This window comes from Pelophylax lessonae (genome assembly GCF_965119305.1).
Source record: "Pelophylax lessonae genome assembly, chromosome: 2".
Lineage (NCBI taxonomy): Eukaryota > Metazoa > Chordata > Amphibia > Anura > Ranidae > Pelophylax > Pelophylax lessonae.
The window spans coordinates 729,251,039-729,269,728 of NC_138769.1; the positions used below are offsets into that span (position 1 = coordinate 729,251,039).

The 18,690-nt window shown below is 47.8% G+C and overlaps 1 protein-coding gene across 1 annotated transcript in view; it reads right to left on the minus strand.

Annotated features, from left to right (window-relative positions):
- Positions 1–18,690, minus strand: part of LOC309548319 (transient receptor potential cation channel subfamily M member 2-like) — a gene marked incomplete at both ends in the record, with an annotated part of 196,068 nt that overhangs the window by 17,780 nt on the left and 159,598 nt on the right. The window contains 3 exon segments of the mRNA XM_082248258.1: positions 10,586–10,672; positions 13,381–13,476; positions 15,369–15,445. Coding sequence (XP_082104384.1) covers positions 10,586–10,672; positions 13,381–13,476; positions 15,369–15,445 — 260 coding nt within the window.

Consider the following 18,690-nt stretch of genomic DNA (forward strand, 5'->3'; position numbering starts at 1 on the left):
TTTGATATGACTTCAGTGCTACTTCAATGAGAGTCCATGTCACAGGGAGGAACATTGTTGATACAGTGCCTTGCAAAAGTATTCGCCCCCCTTGAACTTTGCGACCTTTTGCCACATTTCAGGCTTTAAACATAAAGATATAAAATTGTAATTTTTTGTGAAGAATCAACAAGTGGGACACAATCATGAAGTGGAACGAAATTTATTGGATATTTCAAACTTTTTTAAAAAATAAAAAACTGAAAAATTTGGCGTGCAAAATTATTCAGCCCCCTAAAGTTAATACTTTGTAGCGCCACCTTTTGCTGCGATTACAGCTGTAAGTCACTTGGGGTATGTCTCTATCAGTTTTGCACATCGAGAGACTGAAATTTTTGCCCATTCCTCCTTGCAAAACAGCTCGAGGTCAGTGAGGTTGGATGGAGAGCGTTTGTGAACAGCAGTTTTCAGTTCTTTCCAATTCTCAATTGGATTCAGGTCTGGACTTTGACTTGGCCATTCTAACACCTGGATATGTTTATTTGTGAACAATTCCATTGTAGATTTTGCTTTATGTTTTGGATCATTGTCTTGTTGGAAGACAAATCTCCGTCCCAGTCTCAGGTCTTTTGCAGACTCCATCAGGTTTTCTTCCAGAATGGTCCTGTATTTGGCTCCATCCATCTTCCCATCAATTTTAACCATCTTCCCTGTCCCTGCTGAAGAAAAGCAGGCCCAAACCATGATGCTGCCACCACCATGTTTGACAGTGGGGATGGTGTGTTCAGGGTCAGTGGTGTATTTTGGTTTTGTGCTGCCCTAGGCAAGACTAAAATTGGGCGCCCCCCCCCCCCCCCCCCCATGTAAATCTGCCCCACTCCTTTTTTAACGGATGTGACAACCTCCAGAATTGAAGGACTACAAGTCCCAGCATCAACCTCTGAGATCTCACGAGAGGGGGGGGGGGGTGTGAGGGGTTGGGAGAGAGAGAAGGGGGTGGGAGAGGGAGGTCGGTGAGGGAGAGAGAGAGAGAGGGGGGGTGAGAGAGGGGGTGAGGGAGAGAGAGGTGGGGGATGAAAGAGGGAGGGGGTGAGAGAAAGAGAGAGAGAGGGGGGATCAGAGAGTGTGAGGATGAGAGAGGGGATGAGAGAGAGAGAGGGGGAGATTAGAGAGAGAGGGGGGATGAGAGAGAGGGGGGATGAGAGAGAGAGCGAGAGAGGGGGGTGAGAGAGAGAGGGGGGGATGAGAGAGAGAGAGGGGGGATGAGAGAGATAGAGAGGGATGAGAGAGAGGGGGAGATTATAGAGAGAGGGGGGGTGAGAGAGAGAGAGCGAGAGAGGGGGTGAGAGAGAGAGAGAGGGGGATGAGAGAGAGAGGGGGATGAAAGATGGGGATGAGAGAAAGGGTGAGAGATAGGGGGGATGAGAGAGAGAGGGGGGATAAAAGAGGGGGATGAGAGAGAGAGGGGGATGAGAGAGAGAGAGGGTGACGAGAGAGAAAGAGAGAGGGGGTGTGAGAGAGAAGAGGGGTGAGAGAGAGAGAGAGAGAGGGGGGCTAAGTGAGAGGGGGTGAGAAAGGCGGCTCTAGCTACCAGTGGACAATAGAGTCTCAGGTGTAGGGGGTTGATGGCTTTTTTGCTGCCCCCCTACAAAGTGCTGCCCTAGGCCTGGGCCTTGTTGGCCTAGGCCAAAATACAGCACTGTTCAGGGTGATTGCTTTTACGCCAAACATAACGTTTTGCATTGTTGCCAAAAAGTTTGATTTTGGTTTCATCTGACCAGAGCACCTTCTTCCACATGTTTGGTGTCTCCCAGGTGGCTTGTGGCAAACTTTAAACAACACTTTTTATGGATATCTTAAAGAAATGTCTTTCTTCTTGCCACTCTTCCATAAAGGCCAGATTTGTGCAGTATATGACTGATTGTTGTCCTATGGACAGAGTCTCCCACCTCAGCTGTAGATCTCTGCAGTTCATCCAGAGTGATCATGGGCCTCTTGGCTGCATCTCTGATCAGTCTTCTCCTTGTATGAGCTGAAAGTTTAGAGGGACAGCCAGGTCTTCGTAGATTTGCAGTGGTCTGATACTCCTTCCATTTCAATATTATCACTTGCACAGTGCTTCTTGGGATGTTTAAAGCTTGGGAAATCTTTTTGTATCCAAATCCAGCTTTAAACTTCTCCACAACAGTATCTCGGACCTGCCTGGTGTGTTCCTTGTTCTTCATGATGCTCTCTGCACTTTAAACTGACCTCTGAGACTATCACAGTGCAGGTGCATTTATATGGAGACTTGATTACACACAGGTGGATTCTATTTATCATCATTAGTCATTTAGGTCAACATTGGATCATTCAGAGATCCTCACTGAACTTCTGGAGAGAGTTTGCTGCACTGAAAGTAAAGGGGCTGAATAATTTTGCACGCCCAATTTTTCAGTTTTTTGTTAACAAAGTTTGAAATATCCAATAAATTTCGTTCCACTTCATGATTGTGTCCCACTTGTTGTTGATTCTTCACAAAAAATTACAGTTTTATATCTTTATGTTTGAAGCCTGAAATGTGGAAAAAGCTTGCAAAGTTCAAGGGGGGTGAATACTTTCGCAAGGCACTGTATATATGTGCTTTGGATTACAAGCACATTTATGGAAAGAATTATGCTCGCAATCCAAGGTTTTACTGTACTGTCTTTTGTGCTTGCTATGCTGTACTACTCTGTGCTCTAACTTGTTCAATTTTCTGTGCTGTCCTGCTGTGTCCTTTATGCTCTCTGTTTCATCATCTGCACTGATCTTTGCCGTTCCTTTGCGCTGTCCTACATTATTCTCTCTGCTGTCCTGCTGTGTTTCTCTGCTTTCTCTGCTGTTCTGCTCTACTCTCTACCAGTGGCGGCCGGCCCATAGGGGGCGCAGGGGCGCCGCCCCCCCCCCCCCCCCAAAAAAAGAAAAAGAAAATTAAAAAAAAATATAATAATTTTTACCCACAAGGGGCGCCCGCCTCATTGGTGCCTATGGGGGGTGGGGTTTTCCACCCGCAGAGGCGCCGATTGACGGCCTTCTGGGGCGTAACTGTAGCGCAGAGCATTGCGCTACACCACCCCGCCTCATTGGTGCCTATGGGGGGGTGGGGTTTTCCACCCGCAGAGGCGCCGATTGGCGGCCTTCTGGGGCGTAACTGTAGCGCAGAGCATTGCGCTACACCACCCCCTTTTGTGATGTCTTGGATCATGATTGGTCCAGACTCCAGCCTGGACCAATCATGATTCAGGACATCATTGCTGGGGGCGGTGCGTCACCTTCCCGCCGTCAGATGGTCAGAGCGGGCTCCGGGATGGCACGCATCGGAGGAAGAAGAGAAGAGGACGTCTTGTCTCCACTCCACTCTCCAGAGAGTCCCGACTGGCCGACTCCCGAGAGCAGCAGCAGCAGTGACAGGTAAGTGCCTCAGTCAGACTCAGACAGACTCAGTGTGGTCCTCTCTGTCCTGTCTGTGTGCCTGTGTGTGTGTGCAGACAATGGAGATAGATTGCAGAGTGAGAGGAAACACACAGGCAGCGACAGTGCAGCTCTCGGGGGAGGTCTCACTCTGTGTGTTTTGCAAGAAGCACATGTGGAGTGATGAGAGAAGAAGCTGCTTACCGTTCAGGCAGGATGTGCTTTCATAGAGGCAGCCAGGAGAGAGCAGTGCTCATCCCTGCTGCCATTCATCCTATTCCATCCCATCTGCCACCCATCCCATCTGCCACCCATCCCATCTGCCACTCATCCCATCTGCCACCCATGCTATCTGCCACCCATCCCATCTGCCACCCATCCCATCTGCCACTCATCCCATCTGCCACTCATCCCATCTGCCACCCATCCCATCTGCCACCCATCCCATCTGCCACTCATCCCATCTGCCACCCATGCTATCTGCCACCCATCCCATCTGCCACTCATCCCATCTGCCACTCATCCCATCTGCCACCCATCCCATCTGCCACCCATCCCATCTGCCATTTATCCCATCTGCCACCCATGCCATCTGCCACCCATGCCATCTGCCACTCATCCCATCTGCCACCCATCCCATCTGCCACCCATCCCATCTGCCACCCATGCTATCTGCCACTCATCTCATCTGCCACCCATGCTATCTGCCACTCATCCCATCTGCCACCCATGCCATCTGCCACCCATGCCATCTGCCACTCATCCCATCTGCCACCCATCCCATCTGCCACCCATCCCATCTGCCACCCATGCTATCTGCCACCCATCCCATCTGCCACTCATCCCATCTGCCACTCATCCCATCTGCCACCCATGCTATCTGCCACCCATCCCATCTGCCACCCATCCCATCTGCCACCCATCCCATCTGCCACCCATGCTATCTGCCACCCATCCCATCTGCCACCCATCCCATCTGCCACCCATGCTATCTGCCACTCATCCCGTCTGCCACCCATGCCATCTGCCACCCATGCCATCTGCCACTCATCCCATCTGCCACTCATCCCATCTGCCACCAATGCCATCTGCCACCCATGCCATCTGCCACCCATCGCATCTGCCACTCATCCCATCTGCCACCCATACTATCTGCCACCCATCCCATCTGCCACCCATCCCATCTGCCACTCATCCCATCTGCCACCCATCCCATCTGCCACTCATCCCATCTGCCACTCATCCCATCTGCCACCCATGCCATCTGCCACCCATGCCATCTGCCACCCATCCCATCTGCCACCCATGCTATCTGCCACCCATCCCATCTGCCACCCATCCCATCTGCCATTCATCCCATCTGCCACCCATCCCATCTGCCACTCATCCCATCTGCCACCCATGCCATCTGCCACCCATGCCATCTGCCACCCATGCCATCTGCCACCCATGCCATCTGCCACCCATGCCATCTGCCACTCATTCCATCTGCCACTCATCCTATCTGCCACCCATGCCATCTGCCACCCATCCCATCTGCCACCCATCCCATCTGCCACCCACGCTATCTGCCACCCATCCCATCTGCCACCCATGCTATCTGCCACCCATGCCATCTGCCACCCATGCCATCTGCCACTCATCCCATCTGCCACTCATCCCATCTGCCACCCATGCCTTCTGCCACTCATCCCATCTGCCACTCATCCCAACCAGTATCTGTCCTTCTATGTAGAGCACCTGTCCTGTCTATAATACCCATCATCAGTATCTGTTCTATGAAGTGTACCTGCCCCCCTGTGTGCACCCTTCTGGGGGAGATCACAAGTCTAAGGTTATAGCGGAACCTGCAGAGAGAACCACACTGGTCTCTGTGCATTGAAAGGGGGCACGCTGGTCACTCTGCATTGAAAGGGGGCACGCTGGTATCTCTGCATTGAAAGGGGGCACGCGGGCATCTCTGCATTGAAAGGGGGCACGCTGGTCACTGTGCATTTAAAGGGGGCACGATGATCTCTGCATTGAAGGGGGCACACTGGTCTCTCTGCATTGAAAGGGGGCACGCTATACCTTAATTACTGAAGGCCCCTTTCACACTTTTGTGACCTCAAAGTCACGCAATTTTTTACAGGGTTTTTTGCCGCAAAGCAATGCCTATTACATTTTTCTGTTTGCGCCCCCCCAAAAATTTTAAGCACCAGCCGCCACTGCTCTCTACACCGTGCTGCTGTACCCTCTATACTGTCTTTACTTTACTTTATATTCTTATACCCTGCCTTCTGTGCTTTCCTGCTCTGTCCTCTGTAATGTTCTACTCTGCCCTTTCTGCTATTCCTTTATGCTGTCCTGCTTTGTACTCTGTACTCTTTATTCTGCCTTCTGTGCTGTTCATAGTTACATAATTCATCGTGAAAAAAAAGTCCATTCAGTTTAACCCACAGAAAAAAAAAAAACATAAAAAAAACAAAAAAGAAAAACACTCAAATTGAAAAACCTCCATACACAAATCTTGCACCCACAGTTTATCCAGAGGAAGGTAAAAAAAAAAAAGAACCAAAAAAAGCATGATCCAATTTACTCCAGTGGGGGAAAAATTTTTTCCTGATTCTCAAAGAGGCAATCGGATATCCCCTAGATCAGGAGTTCCCAAACTGTGGGTCGCGAGCTGCGTTTGAGTGGGTCGCGATGAGCCGGAAATCACTGAGAGCGGGCCTGCCTAAATAGTGCTGTGCGAGCCTGTGCAAATTACAGGGAGCCAGAGCAGTCAAATCGCGATGGATTCAGGACCCCGCCCACCCAGTTTACAGAGGCTGGTCTGCATTTCCCGCGAGGAGGATACTTGCATCAGTGAGTACGTATGTGGGCTGTTATGTAGGATATGTTCATGGGATGCAGAGCCAGCTCCTCGGTCCTGCTGACGGCAGTGGTGGTGGCTAGACTGGCGGCCGGATTCTCTCAGCTATAGCGGGCAGAGACGGCAGCCTCAGTGTCATAGGAGGACCAGGTAGCCCGGCGAGGTCAGGAGTTCATGGCAGCTTCTGTGACCTCAGTAGAGGATCTGAAGGAGAAGAGCCAAGACACCAAGACCAGCATAGAGCTCCTCATCATGGAAACTCTGGGTGAGGTGTGCTGGGCCCTGGAGAGGGCAAAGTGGACCGCTGGGAGAGGAAGGAGGGTGAGCCTTATATTTATTTATATAATTAGCGTATTTAATAATAAATTGAAAAGTAGTAAATTTATATTTTTAATTTAACATCCTCCTCCCTTTAAAATATGCATTATTATTATTATTTGCATTTATATAGCCAACAAATTCTGTAGCGCTTTACAATATTAAATTACAAGCAAGTGGGTCCCAAAAAATAACTGTATTCAGAAGTGGGTCTCAGCCCAAAAAAGTTTGGGAAGCCCTGCCCTAGATCAACTTTACTTAGGAAACCATTTTGGAAAGAATCCAGGCCTTTTTTTTAATCTACTGAACTTGGTAGAACCTGCTCATTAGGGAGTCTATTCCACATTTTCACAGCTCTTACCATGAAGAGACCTTTCCATATTTGGAGGTTAAATCTAATTTCCTCAAGATGTAAAGAGTATTCATCCCCTGTAATTACCTTCAAGTGTACAGTATAACACCAATTTCACTATATGGACCCCTTATGTCAGTGGCGTACCTAGAGCATTTGGCACCCGGGGCGGATCCTATATCTGGCACCCCCCCCCCTCCCCCGACTTTAAAATGTAAAAACACCCACAAAAAAATGTAATGTTTTCAAGAATATTTTTTGCACCAATTTCACAGCCCCCCTATCACAGTGCCCCTTGCAGTCTGCCCTCCGTCTCTCTAATCACAGTTCCCCCTTTTGCACTCTCTGCCTCCCCTGCACAGTCCTACCTTCAGCATAGATAGATAGCTAATATTAGCAATGTGTTTAAGTTTGAGTAAGAGATTGGAGACTTGCTAAAGGAGATATTCAGAGACTACAGACATGATACAGGAGATGGTCAGAGACTACAGACATGATACAGGAGATGGTCAGAGACTGCAGACATGATACAGGAGATGGTCAGAGACTGCAGACATGATACAGGAGATGGTCAGAGACCACAGACATGATACAGGAGATGGTCAGAGACTGCAGACATGATACAGGAGATGGTCAGAGACTGCAGACATGATACAGTAGATGGTCAGAGAATGCAGACATGATACAGGAGATGGTCAAAGACTACAGTCATGATACAGGAGAAGGTCAGAGACTGCAGATGTGATACAGGAGATGGTCAGAGACTGCAGACATGATACAGTAGATGGTCAGAGACTGCAGACAGGATACAGGAGATGGTCAGAGACTGCAGACATGATAAAGGAGATGGTCAGAGACTGCAGACATGATACAGTAGATGGTCAGAGACTGCAGACAGGATACAGTAGATGGTCAGAGACTGCAGACAGGATACAGGAGATGCTCAGAGACTGCAGACATGATACAGTAGATGGTCAGAGACTGAGGACATGATACAGTAGATGGTCAGAGACTGAGGACATGATACAGTAGATGGTCAGAGACTGCAGACGTGATACAGGAGATGGTCAGAGACTGCAGATGTGATACAGAAGATGGCCAGAGACTACAGACATGATACAGGAGATGGTCAGAGACTGCAGACATGATACAGGAGATGGTCAGAGACTGAGGACATGATACAGTAGATGGTCAGAGACTACAGACATGATACAGGAGATGATCAGAGACTGAAGACATGATACAGGAGATGGTCAGAGACTGCAGACATGATACAGGAGATGGTCAGAGACTGCGGACATGATACAGGAGATGGTCAGAGACTGCGGACATGATACAGGAGAAGGTCAGAGACTGCAGACATGATACAGGAGATGGTCAGAGACTGAGGACATGATACAGTAGATGATCAGAGACTGCGGACATGATACAGGAGATGGTCAGAGACTGCGGACATGATACAGGAGATGGTCAGAGACTGCAGACATGATACAAGAGATGGTCAGAGACTGCAGACATGATACAGGAGATGGTCAGAGACTGCAGACATGATACAGGAGATGGTCAGAGACTGCAGACATGATACAGGAGATGGTCAGAGACTACGGACGTGATACAGAAGATGCTCAGAGACTGAGGACATGATAGAAGATAGAAGAGCACTAGGGGGGCCGGAAAACACAGACGAAGCAGAGAGCACTGGAGGTGCTGAAGGGCACGGTGGGGGGGGGGGGGGAACTGGAGAGAATTAAGAGAGGGTTTGGAAAGCATTGTAGGGGGGTTGGAAGGTGCAGGGGGTGGATTGCACTGGGGGGGACAGGGAGCACTTGGGGGGGGGTGGGCAAGGGAAATCAGGGGGGTGGAGAACACTGGGGGGGACAGGGAGTACTTGGGGGGCAAGCAGGGAAAACCAGGAGGGTGGAGAGCATGGGGGGGACAGGGAGCACTTGGGGGGCGGGAGAAAGCACTGTGGGGCGCTGAAGCGCATGGGGGGGGGGGGCTAAAGAACAGGGGGGGTCTAGTGCACTGGGGGGAGAGGGGCTAAAAGCACTGAGGGAGGGATTAGGAGCACTGGAGGAGGTTAAGAACTTTGGGGGGCCAGCAAAGGAAGTTGTATAGGAGGGGGATGGGGCAGCTGCATATAGATGAATTGATCTTTCCCTATTCTTCCTGCAGGAGGGAGAGAAGGAAAATCAGTTATTCAGCAGCTGCAGGAAGAATAGAGAAAGATGAATTCCTCTATATGCAGCAGCCCCATCCCCCTCCTATCCAGCACACACTTTTGCAATGGTCACTCACCTTCTTCCCGCTGAGGCTCCGCCCCCTTATTCCCGCCGAGGCTCCGCCTCCTTATTCCCGCCGCGGCTCCGCCCCCTTTTTCCCGCCGTGGCTCCGCCCCCCACTAGCAGCACGGACTGAAGGAGCTGCCAGGCACTGCAGCTGCCTTCACACTGCGGGATCTGTCTGACTCTGAACACACCGGGCAGGACACCGGCTGACACCCCCCCAGTGAGTGGCACCCGGGGCGGGCCGCACCCCCGCCCCCCCCATTGGTACGCCACTGCCTTATGTATTTATACATGTTGATCATATCCCCCCTTAATCTCCTCTTCTCAAGAGAGAATAAATTCAGTTCCTCTAATCTTTTCTCATAGCTGAGCTCCCCAATGCCTCTTATCAGTTTGGTTGTCCTTCTCTGCACTTTCTGAAGTTCCCCAACATCCTGTTCTGCTCTACTCTTTCTGATGTCTTGTTGTGTCCTCTATACTCTGCCTTCTCTGCTGTCCTGATTAGTCCTTCATGCTATTCTTCCCAGCCTCTGTGCTGTTTTGCTCTGCCATCTGTGCACTCCTGTTCAGCCCTATGTGCTGTCCTGCTCAGACATTTTTGCTATTCTGCTTAACCCTATGTGCTGTACTGCTCAGCCCTCTGTGTTGTTCTGCCTAACCCTTTGTGCTGTCATGCTTGGTCCTCCATGCTGTCATGCTCGGTCCTCCGTGTTGTCGTGCTCGGCCCTCTTAGCTGTTCTCCTTAGCCCTCTGTGCTGTTTTGCTCAATCCTCTGTGTTATACTGCTCGGCGCTCTGTGCTCTCCAGCTCAGCTCTCTTAGCTGTTCTCCTTGGTCCTCCATGCTGTCGTGCTCGGTCCTCCGTGCTGTTGTGCTCGGCCCTCTTAGCTGTTCTCCTCAGCCCTCTGTGCTGTTCTGCTTAATCCTCTGTGTTATACTGCTCGGCGCTCTGTGCTCTCCAGCTCAGCTCTCTTAGCTGTTCTCCTTGGTCCTCCATGCTGTCGTGCTCGGTCCTCCGTGCTGTTGTGCTTGGCCCTCTATGCTGTCCTGCTTGGCCCTCTGTGCTGTCCTGCTTGGCCCTCTGTGCTGTCCTGCTTGGCCCTCTGTGCTGTCCTGCTTGGCCCTCTGTGCTGTCCTGCTTGGCCCTCTGTGCTGTCCTGCTTGGCCCTCTGTGCTGTCCTACTTGGCCCTCTGTGCTGTCCTGCTTGGCCCTCTGTGCTGTTCTGCAAAGCCCTACTCGATCCTCTCAATTCTTTCCTATTCAGCTCTCTGTACTATTCTGCTTAGTTCTATTTTCTGAGATGCACATCTAGTCATCAACTGTACAGAAAAGGGTATATATAAAAGCATGGTTGATGCTTACCGTGTCAGTACAGGGTGCAAAGAATGATTTGGTCCAAACCAACGCAGACTTCCGACTCCTTCCAGTCCAGTTCGCCCCATGGGGTTTCTGTATAAAGTAACAAGATTGTCTTTTTTGAGCACAGAGTATACCTGGTCCCATTGTTCATCATTCAACAGAAGGAATTCCTTGTCCAGTTATTACCCCAGAAAGAACTCTACATATGCTTTCCAGCATTAAGAAAGTGGAAGGGCTTCTCCTGAGCAGCGAAGTAATACTCGGTGACTGTGCTTTTTATTTCATATAACTGGCCCATAAAAGCCATAATTTGTATTTTGTAGAGTATAAGTCATAGCTAGGACTATCCTGTAGGAAGTTGATGCCACTAAACCATTATTGCTGCTACCTCGACCCTGGTCTACTGTAAGTGAAGGAATTATCGGACACCTCTTCACTCCACTCTGGTATGGCATAGACTGAAGGAATAAATGGCATTCATGATGTGTAATAAGGACAGAAATATTTTCACATAGCCCTCTGAAAAGCCTCAGCCATCGGTGGAGATGTGAGACATGCTGAGAGAAGCTATTTAAAAATGTGAAAAAAATCAATACATCTTTTTTTTTTTTAAAGAAATATCAGTTCTGATCACAGGCATAACTACAATTCACAGAGCCGATAGCAGAATGTTAATGAAAGGCACACACATTCCAAAGTGACCCATTACATTGGTGTCAGGATAAAGGTCCTCATTACAATGGTATATGGAGGCAAACCCCATGATACATTGATGATAAATGGTGAAGATTAATTTAGGTTGGTGGATAATGGTATAGCCCCTTGTCAGTGGCAAAGCCTCCTTTACATAGGTGGTCAGTGTAAAAGCCCCCTTTATGTTGATGGCTTCCACATGGCCCATCATTGTAAAGGGGAAGTCCCTTTACACTGGTTGTCATTTGTGTAGCCCTTGTTACATTTGTGGTGATTGGCAAAGCCTCCGACATATTTTTTAATGGCTGAGATAGGTTTAATGAGGAGCTCTCTAAGAAATGCCTTCAACGCATCCTCAACTACCAGAGGCGTTGCAGTATCCCCATTGCGTAGCAAGAAATCCCCATTGCGTAGCAAGAAATCCCGCAAGGCCGGTGGAATGGTGTCAGGGGTCGGGAACAAAGTAAGCCAGAAGGGATTTACTTTCCACACCCGGAGTCCAGAGGATTGCAAACCCCCCCAGCTGTACTACAACAGGAGAGTGATCAGAAATGTTCCGTGGGGCATAGTGTACAGAGGCAATCACAGAATAAGCAATATCATTGCTCAAACACAAATCAATACCAGATAGGCCCCAGTAGGTGGCCGAGTAGCAAGAGAAACAGCCTCCGAAATATTGGTGGCTTGTGATGAAGCCCTGATAGCAAAGCCCCTTTCATACTGGTAGTCCATGGCAAAGCCAATAATATTGCTGATCAGCAGTGAAGCCCTCTTTTGATTGATTGTCAGTAACAAAACACCAGTTACATTGGTGGTCAGTAGTGAAGTCCTTGTTATATTGGAAGTCCGTGGCAAAGTCTCCATTACATTGGCGGTCAGTAACAAAGCCACCATTATCTTAATTGTCAGTGGCAAAGTCTCCATTACATTGTGATCAGTGGAGAAGCCACAGTTACATTGGTGATCAGTGGCAAAGCCACTGTTATATGGCTGATCGGTGGCAAAGACCCTGCTGCACTGTTGGTCAGTGATAATTGCTGCATGACATTGGTAGTCAACAACTGGTTGGTTGATGACATTGGTACTCAGGGCTTTTTTTCTCAGAGAATAGGTACAGGAACTCCCTTTTTCAGACTTTCCCCTTGTCTCGGCCCCTACCTACCTCCATGAACCATTCCTTGGTTCCACCCACTACCCACCTCCCAGTTTTATCCCTTTTAGAAAATACAGAACCAAGTAACATTTGTGGTACTAAGCAATTTGTATGGAATTTTTTATTGATAACAAAAAAGCAGTGAAATAGATCCCCTGCAGTCAACAATAATAGAACCCCCCCCCAGCAGCAATAGATCCAGCCAGCGACAATGGGTCCCCAGCAGCAACAACAGATCTCCCAGCAGACAGCTACAATAGACTGCTCCATAAAGAGTAGATCCCTCCCATCAACAACTGACCCCTCAGCAACATAAGAACCACCCCATCAACAATAGACCCCCCTACAAAATGAGATCTCTTCCAGAGACAATATATCCCTCAGCAGCCACACTAGACCTCCCCAGCAGCAATAAACCCTCCTGCAGGAATAGATCCTCACCAGCAACAATAGATCCCTCAGCAGCCAGCATCAATAGACAATGTTGCATTCCTTGCCATTACATACATTCAGTGCTGGAGGTGCCGGAACTGCGTCCCCCCGCGTTCCCGCTGAAAAAAAGCCCTGTTGGTACTCATCATCGAAGCCCTGTGACATTGGTGGTCAGACAGTGATAAAGCCCCTGGTACATTGTTGATTAAGATAAATCCATTGTTATAGTTATGGTAAGTGTCAAACCCAATATTAGTCTTTCCCTCTGAAGCCCTTATGATTTGTTTGGAGGCATCTTGATTACAAGTGGGTGACTGCCTTGCTCTGACTAGCTGCCTGCCCTCTCTTGGGCTCTGTATAATCCACATCAACAAAATTAGCTTTTGTCTTTTTCTGATTTGATCATTTTTACATATATGAGGTCAGGGGGACCACCAGACACCCCACAGGGAGGTCAGGGACTGGGACAGATCTGCCCTGAATGAAAGAAGACAACAAAAAAAAAAAATATTGAACTCACAGGGGCAAACCGTCCCTTTCTATATATGTGCCACAGACACTGCGGAAGTCATGGAGTCCATCTATCGAATTGTACTTGCGGCTCCTCTGCTCCAACCTGGATTCAGGAGATACAAAGAGAACACAGGTTAAATGCAGAGGCTGTACACAGGACCTCTTTATTCATCTACACCAGCGGTCTCCAAATATTTTAAACAAGGGGCTAGTTTATTATCCTTCAGACTTCAGGAGGGCCGGATTGTGGCCCGCAGGGGCAGTAAATGTCCCCGGGCTCGGCATCAATGAGAATAAACATGGCCTCAGGTTTGGTGGTCAATAGGAGAAAGGAGCAGTGCCCCTATTAGTAGGGGGAATAGTATCCCATCATTGGTATCGGTGGAAGAATTATAAGTATAGTGCCTCATATCAGTGGGAGGAATAGTGCCCTGAGGGCCAGATAAAGACTAGCAAAGGGCCTTATCTGGCCCTCGGGCCGCAGTTTGGAGACCCCTGATCTACACAATTACTCAGACACATTGACACTAATAATTTGCTGTGTGATGCCCCCTGTAGGTTATATGGAGGAATAATTTCACCGTTCCACGCCATATGAATGCAGCCGGCACAACAATTGTTCATATTGTACTTAGTGGTATGTGGATTTGTATGTACAGTGTTCATTTTGTATATTTTGTCACCATTTGGGTCATGGCAAAACTACATGTGAAATACACACTCTGCCCAAAAGGGTGTAGACATATGACTATCACACCTGTGTCAGCTTGTTAGGAATCCCATTCCAAAACCATACCAACATTATCATGGAGTCGGTCCCACTTTGCGAAAACAATAACCTACATTTCTCTAGGAAGGTTTCTACAATACAAGTGTGTCTGTGGGAATTTGAGTTGATTCAGCCAAAAAAAGGATTTGTGAGGTTAGGTAATGATGTTGGATCAGAAGACCTGGCCCACAATCAGGATTTTTCCGTTCATCCCAAAGGTGTTCAATAGGGATGAGGTCAGGCCACTCAAGTTCCTCCACAACTATCTGGCCAACCCATGTAGAGCTGGGTTTGTACACTGGGGCATAGTCATGTTGGAACAGAAAAAGGCCTTCACCAAACTCTTACCACAAGAATGGAAGAGCACAATTGTCTAAAACAGGCATGTCCAACCTGCGGCCCGGGGGCCGCATGCGGCCCGAAACAGCAGGCAATGCGGCCCACTGCCCCCTGACGATTTTTTTTTTTTCTTGCTGGGGAGGAAGGAAGTTGGCTCGGGGGCACGGCCACAGCAGCTTCCAACTAAGTGTAGGCAGAGGCTGCCGCGGAAGGGATCATCCTCTAGTTGTGTTAAATTAGTGCTGGGGGGGGGGGGGAGGGCGCAGCTGCGTTTTATTTCTTTTATACCTTAACTATAGTATATATTTTATATGCGGCCCAAGAACATTTCTCTACACTCAATGTGGCCCAGAGAAGCCAAAAGGTTGGACACCCATGGTCTAAAACGTCTAAAATGTATTTTCATACAGTTGCATTACTAGTACCCTTCACTGTAAACACTTGAATAACTTGGCAGAGGGGGAGTCTACATACACCCGGCCATATAAGTGGATGTGATGGCCAGACGTCCGCAATGCTAGGTCATATTGTATATATAATGTATATATGTGTTTATGGATACCTACATGTATCAGAATGTGCATTGTGCCATTTTTATCAAGTCTTGTAGGTTGGCTAAATTCACTATTCTTTCTCCTTCTATCATAGATTCAGATTATTAGAGTATATTTATATTTTTTTATTTCAGCAATATACTGTTTCTCTTAATATAATAATTTAAAACCGTGATGCTCTTCGTCAGATTTCTGGCTGCCCCTATTGGTAATGTTATCCACAATACAAAGAAAAAAAAGAATCAATTCTCTTCTGAATTTACCAAAATTAGTTTTTCCTTCTTTTTCTCCCTGTAAATAGGAGTGATAAAATGCTAAAAATTAACAACTTACTCAGTTTTTGGGTCATACATCCCGCGGTCATTCCTCTCAGCATTGTAGAGGGGAGGATTATATCCTGGGAATTCCACCTGTAAATGATGATCAAGGTAAGCTGATTATGATTTCATAACAGGAACTTCTCCATGGTCACCACTGGACATGGCCAAACACCCCCCCCCCTGTTCGGTTCGCAGCAGCACTTCCAAACAGGGGATATGTTCTAACCCGAACAGCAAGCCCCATTGAAGTCTATGGGAGCCGAACAGGAAAAATCAAAAGTGTCCATTCTGAAGACTTTTATGTACTAAATTGGCCATAAAAGGGGCATGGGGGTCCAGATCCTGCCCTGGGCAACATGTATCAATGCAAAATGTTTTATTCATAAATGATAGTTTTTTTCATGCTTAAAGTGCAACAATAAAAATTTTAAATTCCCTAAATTTTGTTCCTGGGGGGTCCCCTTAATGTGCCTGTAAAGTGGAACATCTGTAGCATGCATAAAACATGCCGCAGCAAAAATGACACTTCTAAAAGAATAAAAAAGAGTCAAATCCCATTTAAAATGACTTGCGCTTGCACAGTGTTGAGTACCCCGCCCCCCCCCCCCCCAGGTCCATTAAAAGCCCTTCGGGTCTGGTATGGAACCCCACGCCAAAACTAAAAAAAAAGGTGTGGGGTCTTCCCAAAATCTATAAAAGACCCTTATCTGGGCATACAGCCTGGCAAGTCAGGAAAGGGGGGGGGGGGGCAGACAAGCTCTGCTCTCCTCACCCCAAAGCACCTAGTCATCATGTTGATAGGGACAAGGGCCTCACCCCCACCAGGTGGTTATGGGCGGCTTATTGGAATTTCAAAGCCCCCTTTCATAAGGGGGCCCCCAGATTCAGCCCCCTCCATGTGAATGAGTATGGGGTATATAGTACCCCTACCCATTCACCAAAAAAGTGTCAAAAAGTAATGAAAAAAGTTTTTGACAATTCGTTTATTAAAAAAATTTAAAAAAATTGTGTCCCTCAATGTAAATCCATTGTCAATCACGCCGTCAGCCGACCCAAAAAAATAACGGCCTCCCAACCAATGCCTGCTCTGCACTTTTACGTTTCTTATATAGGTAGGGGTGGGGTCACCTGGCTACGTCACCCGGTGGCTCCGCCCGTTCTGATGTCACGGACTGGTGAATGCTGGGCCGGAGATGTTAAAGAGGGGCGGGGCCACCAGGTAAAGTTGCTAGGTGGCCCTGCCCCTTACCTATATAAGAACTGTCAAAGCGCCGAGGAAGCATTCGGAGCATTTTTGTCCTAAGATATTCACCCTCTTAAGTCATTAACCCCCAGCCGCTCACCCAATGCAGTCCTTCAACTGGGTCTAAAAGGATAAGTTTGCTTTTTTTATTTTTCTAAATTCCAGCTCCTCTATGTATCAATATAACATTAGTGTACTTCTTTTGCAGAAATAAAAAAGCTTTCTATTTATCTTATACTCCCCTTACCTCTGTGTCCAGCTGGCTGTATAAAAAAAACTTGCTCCATTACTTCCTGAACAGACCATGGGATGTGACACAGGAATGACTTTACCAGCTGGCCTCATTAGCACACACCCTGCATCATCTACCCTCCTACTACAGCAGATCACTACCACACCCAATCAGGGGAATTTGTTTCTTATGCAATCAGTGAATACATTTCTCACTAAACACACAGCCATAGATTGTTCATTTGGCAGAGTGTTGATATTACAGCTCTATCTAAATAGGCTGTTATCTGATCACTCAGCTCCTGCACAGAGGCTGTTATATGATTGCTCAGCTCCTGCACACTCTGCCAAATGAATGATCTACAATGCATCCGGAAAGTATTCACAGTGCTTCATTTTTTTCCACATTTTGTTATGTTACAGTCTTTTTCCAAAATTGATTAAATTCATTATTTTGTATTGAGGATCGGTCTGGGGAAGGGTATAGAAAAATATCTGCAGCATTGAAGGTCCCAATGAGCACATTGGCCTCCATCATACATAAATGGAAGAAGTCAGGAACCACCAGAGCTTTTCCGAGAGTGGCTACCTGGCCAAACTGAGCAAATGGTGGAGAAGGGCCTTAGTCAGGAAGGTGACTAAGAACTCGATGGTCACCCCAGCAGAGCATTAGTGTTTCTCTTTGGAGAGAGGAGAACCTTCCAGAAGAACAACCATCTCTGCAGCACTCCACCAATTAGGCCTGTATGGTAGAGGAGTCACTCCGTAAAAGGCACATCACAGCCCACCTGGAGTCTCCCAAAAGGCACCTGAAGGACTCTCAGACCATGAGAAACAAAACTCTCTGGTCTGATGAAACAAGATTTTAACTCTTTGGCCTGAATGGCAAGCGTCATGTCTGGAGGAAACCAGGCACTGCTCATCACCTGGCCAATACCATCTCTACAGTAAAGCATGGTGGTGGCAGGATCATGCTGTGGGGATGTTTTTCAGCGGCAGGAACTGGGAGACTAGTCAGGATTGAGGGAAAAAATGAATGCAGAAAAGTGCAGAGACATTCTTGATAAAAACCTGCTCCAGAGCGCTCTGGACCCCAGACTGGGGCGAAGGTTCATCTTCCAACAGGACAGCGACCCTAAGCACACAGCCAAGCTAACACAGGAGTGGCTTTTTGGACAACTCTGTGAATGTCCTTGAGTGGCCCAGTCAGAGCCCAGACTTGAACTCTACTGAACGTCCCTGGAGAGATCTGAAAATGACTGTGTACTGATGCTCCCCATCCAACCTGATGGAGCTTGAGAGGTCCTGCGAAGAAGAATGGGAGTAACTGCCCCAAAATAGGTGTGCCAAGCTTGTAGCATCATACTCAAAAAGACTTGAGACTGTTATTGGTGCCAAAGGATCATCACCAAAGTATTGAGCAAGGCTGTGATATTTAACCACTTGCCTACTGTGCACTTAAACACCCTTCCCATCCAGGCCAATTTTCAGCTTTCAGCGCTGTCACACTTTGAATGACAATTGCGCGGTCATGCTACACTGTACCCATATGAAATTTTTATCATTTTTTTCACACAAATAGAGCTTTCTTTTGGTGGTATTTAATCACCTCTGGGGTTTTTTATTTCTTACAAAAAAAAAGAATAAAGACAGAAAATTTTGAAAAAAAAAAAAAGTTTTTCTTATTTTCTGCGAGTAAATTTTGAAAATAAATTTTTCTCCTTCACTGATGTGCGCTGATGAGGCGGCACTGATGGGCACTGATAGGCTGCACTGATGGGCACTGATGAGGTGGCACTTATGGGCACTGATGAGGTGGCACTTATGGGCACTGATGAGGAGGTATTAATATGCCGCACTG